The sequence below is a fragment of the Tigriopus californicus genome, chromosome 6 (assembly GCF_007210705.1).
Source record: "Tigriopus californicus strain San Diego chromosome 6, Tcal_SD_v2.1, whole genome shotgun sequence".
In the NCBI taxonomy this organism is placed as follows: Eukaryota; Metazoa; Arthropoda; class Copepoda; order Harpacticoida; family Harpacticidae; genus Tigriopus; species Tigriopus californicus.
Genome location: NC_081445.1, coordinates 3,076,460 through 3,089,177, shown reverse-complemented (window position 1 = coordinate 3,089,177; position 12,718 = coordinate 3,076,460). Strand labels below are relative to the sequence as shown.

The 12,718-nt window shown below is 39.6% G+C and overlaps 2 protein-coding genes across 6 annotated transcripts in view; one reads left to right on the top strand and one right to left on the bottom strand.

Moving 5' to 3' along the window:
- LOC131882849 (DNA damage-regulated autophagy modulator protein 2-like) lies at positions 1–6,148 on the bottom strand. Of its 2 annotated transcripts, none has more exons than XM_059230157.1 (6): positions 6,133–6,148; positions 3,469–3,972; positions 3,206–3,391; positions 2,498–2,613; positions 2,080–2,400; positions 1–2,001 (listed from the first exon to the last, which is right to left on the bottom strand). In XM_059230157.1, exons 2-6 carry the CDS (start codon positions 3,531–3,533, stop codon positions 1,661–1,663), a joined length of 1,029 nt encoding a protein of 342 aa, XP_059086140.1. In that variant the 5' UTR covers positions 3,534–3,972; positions 6,133–6,148; the 3' UTR covers positions 1–1,660. The 2 variants fall into 2 exon arrangements, with proteins under 2 accessions (XP_059086140.1, XP_059086139.1); XM_059230156.1 differs by lacking the exon at positions 6,133–6,148 and adding an exon at positions 4,635–4,812.
- A 4,763-nt stretch (positions 6,149–10,911) lies between these two features.
- LOC131882845 (integrin beta-PS-like) overlaps positions 10,912–12,718 on the top strand; it is a 7,976-nt gene continuing 6,169 nt past the window's right edge. Inside the window, exons 1-4 of one of the 4 annotated variants that reach the window (XM_059230148.1) lie at positions 10,912–11,093; positions 11,267–11,523; positions 11,877–12,093; positions 12,365–12,593. In XM_059230148.1, the coding sequence (XP_059086131.1) occupies positions 11,341–11,523; positions 11,877–12,093; positions 12,365–12,593 (629 nt within the window). In that variant the 5' untranslated portion in view covers positions 10,912–11,093; positions 11,267–11,340. The remainder of the gene's footprint in view (positions 11,094–11,266; positions 11,524–11,876; positions 12,094–12,364; positions 12,594–12,718) is intronic. The other 3 variants (XM_059230147.1, XM_059230150.1, XM_059230149.1) reach the window with 3 other exon arrangements.

Genomic DNA, 12,718 nt, shown 5'->3' with positions numbered 1-12,718 from the left:
TTGAACTCATTATCATTATCTTTATTGAAAGAGTTTTTTCAATGTAATGAAAATGAAATACAAATTCAACCGTGTGATGATAATTTAACACTTTAGGGCGGTAAAGTAGTGCAATAATTTATAAAAAGTAATCCCTATAGTTAATCAAAAATATAATACATCGTCATTAAAGGGTCTAAATAGTCTGAATATTAGATTCTTCATGTTGTACCCTTTTCCCCTCTACACCAAGGTTAAGACAGCTTGTCAAAACCTAAAATATCAAGTTGTCATGAAGCGAAAAATGAAACCAAATATCACGTGTTCGATAAATCAAAATTGAAATTTAATGTTTTTTCCTAATTTTGTGACCTTTCACATTTCAATTTAAATTCAGAATATTTTCTCCTATTCTTGCTTTATTGTAAAAGAGATGTTACAAAGGCCCCTCTCTGGTCTAAGCTTTAGAGCTTTAAAGTGATTCTTCCGTATTCTCACGCGTATACACGAGTAAGCGATGTATCAAATGTACCCTGGCAAAGGCCATCCATAGTATTGTGGTAACTATGAAACTAAGACCGTTCACACGAAGGACACCCAATCAATCGTACTATTTGGACATAGTGAAAGGCTTGTTATACTCGTACTTGTCACGTACTATGAATTGATAGCCATGTTCAAAAAGTGAGGACAAAGTAACAATGATGACAAAACTCACATATCAGTAGAGACTAGGAGGCACTATCTATATTTCTCTTTCAATCTACAGGATGAAGCCATTATGTTGAGAACTTTTGTTTTATAACCGGGATTTTGATATGATCCATGAGCCGTAATTTGCCTGAACACGTATCATGTTGTCAACTTGCTCAGCCAGTTTTGATAGCATTATGGAAAGGGTCAAAAGGATTTCCCTTAAGTTCGATAAGTTTGAATGTATGCAGATTGATCAATGATACTTCCCCCTCACATTTTGGGGTGGAAACAGATAGGGAATGAAAGTTGTGAATGTTATGCTAGTGTCGCATAAAGTCTGATCAAGTACAGGGGGATGCATTGAAGATAGATGGCACTACGCATTCAAATTTCACATTGGAAGAGCTCTAATTTGCGGAATGTATTATGAATATATGTATTTTCTTAGTTTAAAGGAGGGTCATGATGCAAGCATGTGATTGATCCAATGCAGTTGCTCTTGCCTTCAAATACTTTCATTAATCTTAGATCTCTTGCTCAATTCAACACAGAACCGGTATGGAGTGAGGGTAGATTGGACCCTAAATATTTAGCATCAAAAATATCCAGGTTTACTGAGCTGAGGCCAATATCAGTCACCAATCAACCTTCTACGAAGCTCAATGTTAATATGTACCGTACATGTAGGCTACAAATGACATGCCCAAATTTGAAACGGCACTTGCTGAAAAAAATAGGAACCACGGTCCATATGCCAGTCTTTGAAAACGTGATTTGCATTTGTAGTTTCGTTTAACTGAGACATGTCAAATTAAGCGTGATCAAAAGTGAATCATATCCACCATTTTGTGAAGTATCAAATATGAATGTTTCTGCGGCAGCATGGTAACCAAAAGTAGAGGTACATTATCCAAGCTTGCAATCATGAAACTTGAAAAGCGTTTCTCAGCTAGTGAAAAAACAACAAGACTGATTTTCGCTGTCGTCAGCTGCTGTTTTGAGGATGCACGAGGTTCTCTTGTTCTTCCAAGAGTTGATGACTTTGCAGTTCTGGGCCGATTTCATGGACCGTCCCATTACCCGCCGAGCAACCTGGAACATGTTGCGAGAGCCTGGTCGGGTTGGTCCCACCAGGATTGAGGGCCCCTTTGGAACGCACTCCAGCCCGTTTGAGGTCATAATGTCGGAATTCAGGCACAAAAGTGGCGGTGAAGGACACGATGAGGAAACAAGCCAACCATTCACAACAGGCGGCTGCCACCGACAATCGCCCTTTCCGGGTTTCCAAATTATGTGCGGAGTCGTCCCACTTGAGTTTGCCACTCTCTGCAGAAGAGATAATAAACCAGTCCATGAAAACAATCTTCCAGCTCTCTACGTAGACCCCCTGAGGGCTCAAGTTACCGTTTTTAACCGCCGCTGAGAGCGCCAAAGCGATCCCGACCACCACAAAGAACAGGGCTGCCACGGAGATGCCTATTCTGATGCAGAAATAGACTCCTCGGACGCCCATGCGCAGTGTGAGCACACTTTGGAGGAACATCCAGAGAATGCCAATAATGAAGGCACAGAAGGCGCCAAACCAGTGGATGTTTTGCATCAAACTGGCATACTCTGAATAGGGCCCGAGATATGTTGAGGCATTGTCCTCATGGTTCTGCCCTCTGAGTTCCATGTTGGTGGGCGAGGAGGACGTGAGCGAGGCTGGTTCAACCATCATTTCGTCTGGTTAATAAGGAATAACAGATGAAATTTGGTTCAGGGCATCATTTGTTGGGAATTGCAATTAGTCGTTATTTGGGTGAGCGCCATGATTGATTACCTTTGTCCGTTGGGATGACGCCGTTGTGTTCCAATTGAGCATTTCCAATCAAGGAGAGGCCAAACGAGATGCAGACGCCCAATGATGCACACCACTTATTCAACACCACCAAGCCACTGGAAACGAAATGGAAAATGTTGTGATAATCCCCTGTGATACGAGATTTGTCTTCTTTTAAAGGTGGTATTTCGCAATACGAAATGTCAAGCACTAATGCCTTCAATGGTTAGGAAAGGGATTTTATCAAGCTTTTTTGGGTAACTTCAAGAGCGTGTTTTTTCATGCGTAAATTTTTGAAAGTACAATGAACGACAAGAGAACATTCTTCTTCCAGATTATGCCATGATCATTAATGTTACTCTTTAAAGGCTACAAATGTTCTGAGGGCAGGAAAAGTGCTTCAACTATTGTATTGAATTGTGTAAAAGTAAGATTTGGAAAGAAAAGTTTCAGTTTTTTCAAAGTGGGGGAATTATACTTGTCAGTCTCATCCAATTCAAGTTCGTGACTGAATTAATTCCACTGGGTCCAATATCTACCTTATCCATAATGAATATTTGAACCTTTGTTTAACCATGAACAGTTTTGAACATAAAACCGTCTACCATAAATGGGATATTTAAAAAAAAGCTACCTAAGTTAAGGGTCGCACTAAAACGCTATAAGATGCCCACCTTTGGAGGTTTAGTTATAAGACCACTTGCCTACCGTTTAATGCTGTAGTTTTTGACACTGGAGACTTGTTCATATCTGAAGTACGAGAATAAAAGCTGTAGGAACACTGCGATGTTGATGAGCTCACTGAACACCGTCCTCTCCGGGATCAACACGCCACAATCACTCACATAGGGCATGAATCCGGGCACATGTCCCAAATAGAAGGCCAAGAAGTACCTGCAAAACAAAAGATCATCATCATCGTCGTCATTAGGACCGATCCGGCACGTGTGACACAAAAGGATATCACTCACGGCAACACCATCGCGGCCAGGAAGTCCGTGGCCATCAGCAAGGGGATCCAAAACAAATCCATCATGGTAAGAGTCCGTCACGCCATCGTCACTCACGCATCCGGACTTGACGACAATCATAACACCCCTCAACTCAAGTGGAGGAGATGCACCAACAAGCCACCAGCACTGTTTCCTCAAGAGAAATCTGAAGACGATCCCCCTCCCCCAAAAAGTTTTGGCTTGGCATCCACGGCACAAATTCTCACTACCTCACCTCTATCCACTAGAATAGCACGCTCTCAATAGCAGGAGGCGCTGTCAGTGAGTGTGTATGTGTGGGAATCGACGTATGTTGTGCCGAGCTTCTTCATTCAAGGCCAGCAACAGGTTTGGATGTTGTACATGTACTGAATAGACCTGACTACTGAATGTGTGTTGTAGAGTCCCTCATTGGCTCCAGACGAGGATAAGAAATGCCAAAGCGTGGGGCTTCAGCAGCTCATTGTGAATGCGAACGCCAGTCTGAAAAAAGGAGGAATTGCGCAATGAATTGTCATCTTTCATTGGGCCTAATCGGAGTTCACAATTCCTTGGGACGTGATACGTTTTAGTGGTGTATTATGAAGTTTCCAAGATTACATGTGCTCATTACTGAGAGCTCTTATCCAATGATAAGTTCAACCGAAGTATTGAGTTATGGCTTGACAATATTTTAGCAAAAAAGGGGTGATCAGATATGCAACATTACAAAGAATAATAAACGATGGAAAGATCACTGTGTGTTGTTTTTATCTTCCAAGCAATCTCTCAATGATAGGATTGAAATGTGATTCTTCAAGGTGGAAGGTTTTGAAATGTATTTATTACAAGATTTTGATTACATTTAATGACATAAAAGGAAGATATTTTTGCCCCAAACTGACAATGCGCACCACTTATCAAAGTTCCATCATTGAAGGAGCTTCAACAACAGAATATTTAGCTTTTTAAGTGTCTACTCTTCTAAATACAGAACTCCTTACCAAATCTCACTTTGAGCTCCTTGTTTCAGGGACCAAAAATTTACGAGTGTTTCTTAAATTGGTGTACGCGCACTTCAAACTTGAAACGTTTCGTTATTACACCAATTGTGAATGAAAACGCTTCCTTTTTCCATGCTCTGAATTTCTTGTTAATAATCTTACCGTTGATTGTCGGCTGAATAAGATGTAAAATACACTCATGGCCTTGATTGTTGTGGGAATGGGATGGAAAACAACTTTCTTCTACGCCTGCTCAAAAGTTTGACCAGACATTGAGCCTTTCTCCGCAAATCAAAATTGGAACGACTTCAAGATTTCTTTTTGTCCGGCCTTAGTCTGACGTAGTTTAAAATGAAGTCGCTCCATGAGCAAAGTTCAACAACAAGAGACAAGCTGTGGGTTCAATAACCCCATACATTCAAATATTGCTGTACAATAGATCAGAGGTTGATACATTGCCTTCACTGAAAACGACACCTGCTTTGCAATCTTACTTGTCTAGAGCCTAGCTAGAAGTGACGATGTTATTGTATAATGTGAACGAGACATTTCATTCATTCATCACAACAGAGCCTAGTTTGAGCAAAAGTCATTTAAGAATCCTTGCTGTTTTTTAAATCTAGGATATTAGCATGAACATCTTAAAAATGATCGATTCTGCCAAATATTGCAATTTTGCACTGTCACCGGAACAGTTTTTGTCCATTTTGTAGATTAAAGATAATGCATATTGCATAATAATTGACAATAGTAAAAGCAATCTTTCACGCAATAAGCCTTAAAATTGTTAGCAACAATGTTTGTAACATAGTTTTTTTTCATGTTCCAAGAGCGCCAAAAGACCACCTTTGATTATACATGGTACTTTAGGATAGTCCACAAATGAAGTCACATGGACCAAACCCTCTTTCAATTTGTACATTGTTTCCGGAGTCAAATGAACAAACTTCCCTAAATCCAAAGTTAGCGATCACATCAAAATGAACAGTATTCGCACTTGATGTATCCAAAAGCTAATATCCAAATACTTGAATTGTTGACCACTTTGATTTTCGTTTGATTTGATGTATGTTTTCTATAACCAAATATTTGCTTTGGCCATTTTAGGGAATGGTAAATCTAGTACGTGTATAGCCATTTGCGATATACATCGAAGAGAATACTGTCAAGAAAAATAACTCAAGTTTGTATGTTATGAACTGAATCAAATAACTTTAAAAAAGCTCCTTGCTCAATTTGAATTTCACCTATCGTGGTTCATTTCAAAACACATTGGAAAGGTATGAATGTATCTAAATGCCAAACATATTGGAAATGCATGTGTGTTTCTAATTGTTAAACACCTGATTAGTGCAGGGAAAGAATCTGTCTTTTAGAGTAGAGCAAAAACAAGTAACCAGGAAAGGACAAGGACAGGATCAAACGTGAGGTAAACGGACCAAATTGCCGGCTTCATGCCTGGGACAGGAGTATTTCAAATATTTCTTCAATTAACATGCATATAGTATGTATCGATAATAAACATGATCTGAGTTGCAAGTCACGTGGAAATTCATTCCAATATTCAATAACTCGGTTTGTTAGGAGGTTCTTCCCCACGTACAATCTACCCGGAGGTGGTACCAAGTTCATTTTTTATCAATTCTCGATTGGTAGTTACCAACAATTTGAAATCGTGGCCGGTCGATTTGGTCTATGTCATGGAGTAAGCGGAATATTTGGATTAGGTCGAGGTTCCTCCTCCTTTGATCGAGGGAAATAATTCCAAGGGATGTCATTCTTTCAAGAATAGATTTTCCTCGCATGCCATTGATTATGCCAGTGAAGCATCTTTGGAACGGCCTCAAGTACCAATGGTAGCAATGGTTAAGGTATGGGTCCCAGACCGACACTGGATGTTCAGAATAGGGGTGCATCTTAGGTTATGAAGGATCTTCCAATCTGCCTCATTAATCAATTGCAGTTCGAAGAACTTCTCCGGCAATGAGAATCAAATCTGCCATTGGATTGGACGATACTACCGATGCCTTTCATTATGTCCCAAGGACTTAAATTTACTTGCTTGTTGCTCAGAGAGTACTGAGCTTAGAGTTTATGTTGTTTGTTTTGGCACTGGCAAGAAGCTTGTTATCATCAGTAGGGAGGGGCAAATTGTGCAAAAGTATTTTTTGGTCACAAAAGCCTACCTTTTTTGTACATTTGCACTTTTCATCTTTATTTGCACTTTTTTATATCTTTGGCCTATAAATGGTGTTTTGACCGAAATCAGCGCTTACTAGGCTTTAGAAATCGTTACAAAGATTGAAATCAAATGCTGCCGCTGAAATAAGTATGTGAATAGCAGATTTTTAACGATTGATGCCAATCACTAAATTACAAGGGCCAAAGGAATTAACCTCATCATTGTCATGGATATCACATCATGATTGAGGAACAAGTGAAAACAGCTATGAAAAGTGCAAGTTTCCAGTGCAAAGGAACAAACTAAGTAAGGGGTTAAGATTATTAAGTAGCCCAAAAAACGCAACTATAGCAGCTTTCCTTATTTCTTCAAGCTTGCTAGCTTCTCGTTTTGACAAAAGAAAAACTCCAGTTCTTTTCTTCAATTACAACACTAGTGAACATTTACTACTAGGAAAAGGAAAAATAAGGAATAAAACCTGCTATATTTTAGTCAACGATATTCAACTGCCATTTACTTTATTCTTGCTCCTGCCATCACACTCGACATAGTGGCATTTCCTTTATCATAAAAACCTCCACTCACGAACAAAAAAATATCTAATCAACTGCCACCATCCGTTACTCTTACAGAACCATTCCATGAACTCATTCAAAACAATTTTATGTAATGTTGTCTAAGAATGAGGCAAAACTTGGCTTTTCATGAAGGCGCCTTTTTGTGAAATTCTACTTTGAAACATAAATTTGAGCATGCCTTCTTTGTGGAATTTATTTGCCATTTTTGCTACACTTTTGGCCTTTTATTGCATCTGTTCACCTTTTTTTGTACTTTCACGCTCATCATTTTGCACCTTTTGTCTCTAAAAGGCTCTGTTGTTTTGCGCTTTTGCCCCCCCCCCTAATCATCAGCGAATAAAGAGAGGGGATTCCCCAAAGCTGAGTTCATATTATTATGTAAAGCGGGAATAATGAGGGACCTAGGACTGATCCTTGGGAAACTCCTTCCTATGACAACATTGACCCACTCTGACGCTGATTGAAGTATCATGACATTTTGTCTTCTCGAAATCAGTTATTCTCCCATCCACCTTAACACCTCACCTGCGATTCTTCACTTGGATATTTTGTACATTAGCCTTTGATATGATTTAAAGCAAATTTAATGGATGTTGGTCTCCACCAATAGTTGCCACTACTGGCCTTTGATAAGTTTTCACATTTTTTTGCACGCGAACGTATCACGTATCAGTTAGCATATAATTCATTTTGGTTCGAATTGATAACAAAAAGAAAGTATTTTGACTCAGTTTGTAAGGCAATTTTTCTAGCTGAAAAAACACAAAAGGTGAGAAATGGAATTACTTCAATTGTAATTCCTGCATGGGTTTGCCCCAAATGAACGGATTGATCGAACTGATGGGAAATTAACAGGGAAATGATAAAGAGTATTTGAAATATTTATCGGAGCCATTTGTTGTTTGTTGATCACAAAAGTGCAAGCGGAGGACAATGAAAAAGAAAGATAAGAGCGGAATTTCCACCAAAAATCACCTCTGTTTCCACTCCATGAATGGGGCTCGGAAACATGGTTTGATTAAGATGAAAACTACTGTATTTCGGCATTCGACCATTTTTGGGCAAAATAACTCTCTCAGCGATTTAGAACATTAGAATGACCTAAAACAAAGTATCATTGAAATTTTAATGAATGTTTGGAAAAGTGCCATTTCTGAGTAACATTTAGACAAACTTGTATGAGACGAAAAAAAGCGAACAATTAAAAGTTAAAAACGTCCTCGGGCATTGGTACAACCATGTCTTGTTTAAGTTCAATAATATCTTTTATTTTGACCACATCCTTAACAAATCTAATAGGTAGAAGGTAATATTCTGGCTAGTTCTACTTTATAATTGAGGGTGATTATTGCCTTGGATTTTCCTCGTAATGATTTATCTTTTTAGTCCTCGCGCAATAAGAATCTTGAATTTCCAAACATTCGCTTTACTTGTTCTACGCCCATTAAGACTTTAGGAAGCGTCAAAATGTGATACGAAACGTAAGTAAGTGCTTTCATTAACTCGAGTCTGTTCTAAAATTTCCTGTCTCAACTTGCACACCAAATTATGCTTTACACACTAAATACCTGTGAACTACACAGATAATCTAAAGAGAGTACAGAAAATCCCCATTGCCGATCGCAGGGGATTGCGCCGGGTAACACTTCACAAAAGGCAACTCAGGGATAGCTGCTCCGTGACCGCTGGCCTATGCAACCTCAGGCCCTTGCAACCGATCCGGTGTCTAAGCCTAGTTATTCCTCACGCAAGAGCAAGACGTAAATAATGGCCAAAATGGCAATACTGACTTTCTTGATGTTGACAGCTTAGCTTATGTTCTCGGTTTAGATTCTCCGTGCAACGTCCGTAATGTTCGCATAAGAACAGGAGTATATAACCCATGTTTTATGCCTATGTTGGGTTTGGTAGACCACAAAACCTTTCTCTCACATATTTTTTGAGGTAAGAGTGAAAAGTAGGCAAAAATCAGTAGGTCCCTCGTATTTTTTTTGTTACAACGATTTTCTGATTTTCTGCCGATTCAGGGGGAGAAATTCCCGGTAGAAATTTAAAGTTTGTTAGTGTTTTGATGGTCAACTCAAATGCCCGTGGCTTGTGACTTCAGCCTTGCATGAAGAACATTCAGAGTGTTTATTGTTCTTTCAATCGTTCTCATTGTCCAAGATTGTTAGTTTTGAGCTTTATTTCTATCAACCATATACTTTTCGATTTGAAAGCAAAATCGACTTTTGGTACACATATTGAAGTTCAGAGCACATTTTGACCCTTTTCTAAGCTAACCAAGGAATTCGCCCTTTCCCAATTTGAAAGGAATGGAAGGCGCGATCAACGAGGCAAGTAAGTGGATGAGGAAAACCTGAGCCCAAAGGAAAGCTTCATCGATAGAGAATCTCGAGATATATGGGAAACCGTAACAGAAAACACTTGTGCAGTTGAAGGGAGGCACAGTGTTCAATCAGGGAAAGCATTAAATAGTTATTGGTTGTTTAAATTTGCATTCATTAGCCTGACTCTAGTCACGCCAGATGAAGCAGAATTCTTGGTTTCTTGTTTATTTTTCAGTAGGGGCACACTGTCCACACTAGCAAGAACATCATACTTAGTCTTTAGGCAATGACCGAAGCTTGCCTGCTACGACAAGTTTTATTTCTCATTTACATCTAAATCAACTTTTTTGTATTTAACCAATCAAACGCTCCCCACAAACATCTTTTTCACAATATTTCGAATCCTTGTTGTGGTCGATGAACATTCTCTTTTTGCACCAGAACTGAGATTGGAGTCCCTAGTAGTACTAAGATGTTTGGATTATTTGCGATGCTGTTCGGAAAAAGTGTCGAGATGACTCATTTTCTTGACGATAATACAACCTAAGACCTTAATAATGAGTTACTCATTTTGATAGCAACTTTTCATTTCCTACAAATCAGCAAAAACTGTTTGTTACACAGGCTTCTTTTACTTGATTTTTTTCGGTCTTATCCGAGGGCTTTGGTCAAAACTGTGTCTCACATCTGGTTATTCATTCACTGCAAACATCCCTATTGCGTGAGACACTATCCTTTGCCCATTTCTTGCCATTTAAAAGGGAAGATTGCTAGCTCGAACTTTTCCCTGTCAGTCTTGCTTGCTCTGTGTAGGTTAGCAAAACATTAGAAATTGCTTGGGATATGTCACGCTTATTTTAAGCTCAAGCAACATTTCATGATCACAAGTCCAGTTTGAATTTCCATATGAATGGTTGAAGCTTAAACCTTTATGAATTATGAGAATTAGCTTAGCCCAAGGGTGCAGTTTTAGCGATCCACTCCCAGACGAAAGCGCTCCTCTGTACTGCCCTTACGGCCGGTTTGCTCTCATCTGTACCTCAACGCTTGCCGAGGTGAAATCATGACAAGGGTGAGCACAGTCATAGATAGTGGGGTCCGGCTAGATTGGGTGCCCACATGAGGATCTCATTCAAATCATACAATCTACCCTCTGCAAAGCCTCAACTAGTTCTATTAAGTGGAAACGATGTTTAAATATGAAAATGTTTCTTTCATAAATCAAACAATCCACATATGGGTAGTATATGAATCTATGCCTAGACAGGGAGGCCAAATACATTCATGTTGGGGATTAGAACAAGACGGAGTCGGACCGTAGTCGAGATTCAGCCAGAGCACACACACACACACAGACATTCGGAGGGATAGGTGGTGACTCAAGCCAAAACCTTGAGTTGAATTTTGGGCAGTGAGCTCATTTCACTCACTCACACACACGCACACCTTGAGTTGGTCTGTGAATCCATTTCATGGACACAGGGGGTTGATTTGTGAACCAAGTGTGTGCGAATATTTGCCCCAAACAAAGGTTAGATGAAAATTCAAATTGAGGTCATTGATTACTTCTCCTGAATGGTGGGCTAATTACTCAAGTGCTGTTTGAATTCATCGAATAAAGAAGGGGAATGCATCTGGGCGTTCTTCTCCAATAGATGACAGATGTGAGCGGAGGATGATTCACGGGAGTGTTGCTATTTTCAGGAATTTGTCGACTCAACTCAATGGTGCTCCTTTGGATTTCGTTGTGAATCGCATTAGTTGTTTTCCTGTTCAAAATGAGGGGGCTCCTGTTGGCGATCTCCACGTTGACGGTCCTGATTTCTCCGGGATATGGCCAATTTCCCGGATCTCCGGTCAGCGATTATCGCTCCGGACTCTTTGTTCAAAACCCATGTGTTTCAAAACAAACGTGTAGTGAATGCCTTCAAACACCTACATGTGCCTGGTGCATGAAAGAGGTAAGAAGCAATATGGGCTTATTTTGTCTTGGTGTGCAAATTATATTTCTTCAATAAATATTGTCCGGTAATCTTTTATATATGTACATGAGCTTCACTTGGAGCCCATATTTTGGTGCTTCATATTTTTCCTAGGAAGACAGATTTCAATGTTTTCTTATTTTTCGAAATGACAACGATTTTGTCGGTCAAAAGACCACTCACTTATCCCATATTTGCACTTCATTCTCTCTTAAAAAAAAGAAATCAAATTTAAACCTCTGCTCTGATCAAACACGATTTTCTCACTGTAACCGATCTTGATTCTCAATTTACTTCGTTGCTCCAATAATATGTTTTTTGATGTCCTTTAGGATTACACGAGCTTGGATGGAGCGCCGTTACCTCGATGCAATCAGGAAACTCATTTCAGTGCCCAAAGCAGCTCCCGGGTCCAATGTCCGATCGACGAAGTCGTTAACCCCAATAATGTGTTCAGAGTTATCCAAAATATTGACCTTCAAAGGGCCAGTCAATACCACGAGGCTGTCCAAGTCCAGCCACAACATGTCTCCTTGAAAATGAGAGTCAGTAAGTAGTATGCAATGCTTTGTGGAACACCGAAACATTCCTCAAAATAAATTCGAGCCTTTAAAATTCTTTTTTTTTATTCTTGACTTGAGCTTGCTGAGATAATTGGTATAACCCTTCTTTATATCCATTTACATAAATGATCAACATTGGGCAGTAAAAGGTTTCCCGTCCATTCTGGTTCGTTTACCAATACCCCGATCTTTTGTTTGCTTCGGTCTACTATGCACAACACATCGTGGCTTGAGCTAAGTCAATATTTCCTTTGCAGATGAAGCTCATAATCTGGACTTTTTCTATGAGCAAGCTCAGGACTACCCTGTGGACCTTTACTACTTGATGGACTTGTCAAAGTCCATGGAAGATGACAAGGAAAAGCTGTCCAAGTTGGGCGATCTCCTGGCTGCAACCATGCAGAACATAACTTCCAACTTCAAATTAGGCTTCGGATCCTTTGTGGACAAAGTGGTCATGCCTTATGTATCCACCGTACCGAAAAAGTAAGAAACCCTACAATCCATTATGGTTTACGTTGACCATCTTTGCCGTCAACGAGAACCGAAAAAGAGCTGATTTCCAGATCCCGAGATCAAACCTAACTAACCTTATTGACAAAAGTGATTTT

Excerpts from the sequence above, each read along its gene's own strand:
- LOC131882849 (XM_059230157.1), bottom strand. The coding sequence starts at position 3,533 with ATGATGGATTTGTTTTGGATCCCCTTGCTGATGGCCACGGACTTCCTG. Across the intron at positions 2,614-3,205 it reads AAAAACTACAGCATTAAACG|TGGCTTGGTGGTGTTGAATA; the intron begins GTAGGCAAGTGG and ends TTTCGTTTCCAG. Across the intron at positions 2,401-2,497 it reads CGTCATCCCAACGGACAAAG|ACGAAATGATGGTTGAACCA; the intron begins GTAATCAATCAT and ends CTTATTAACCAG.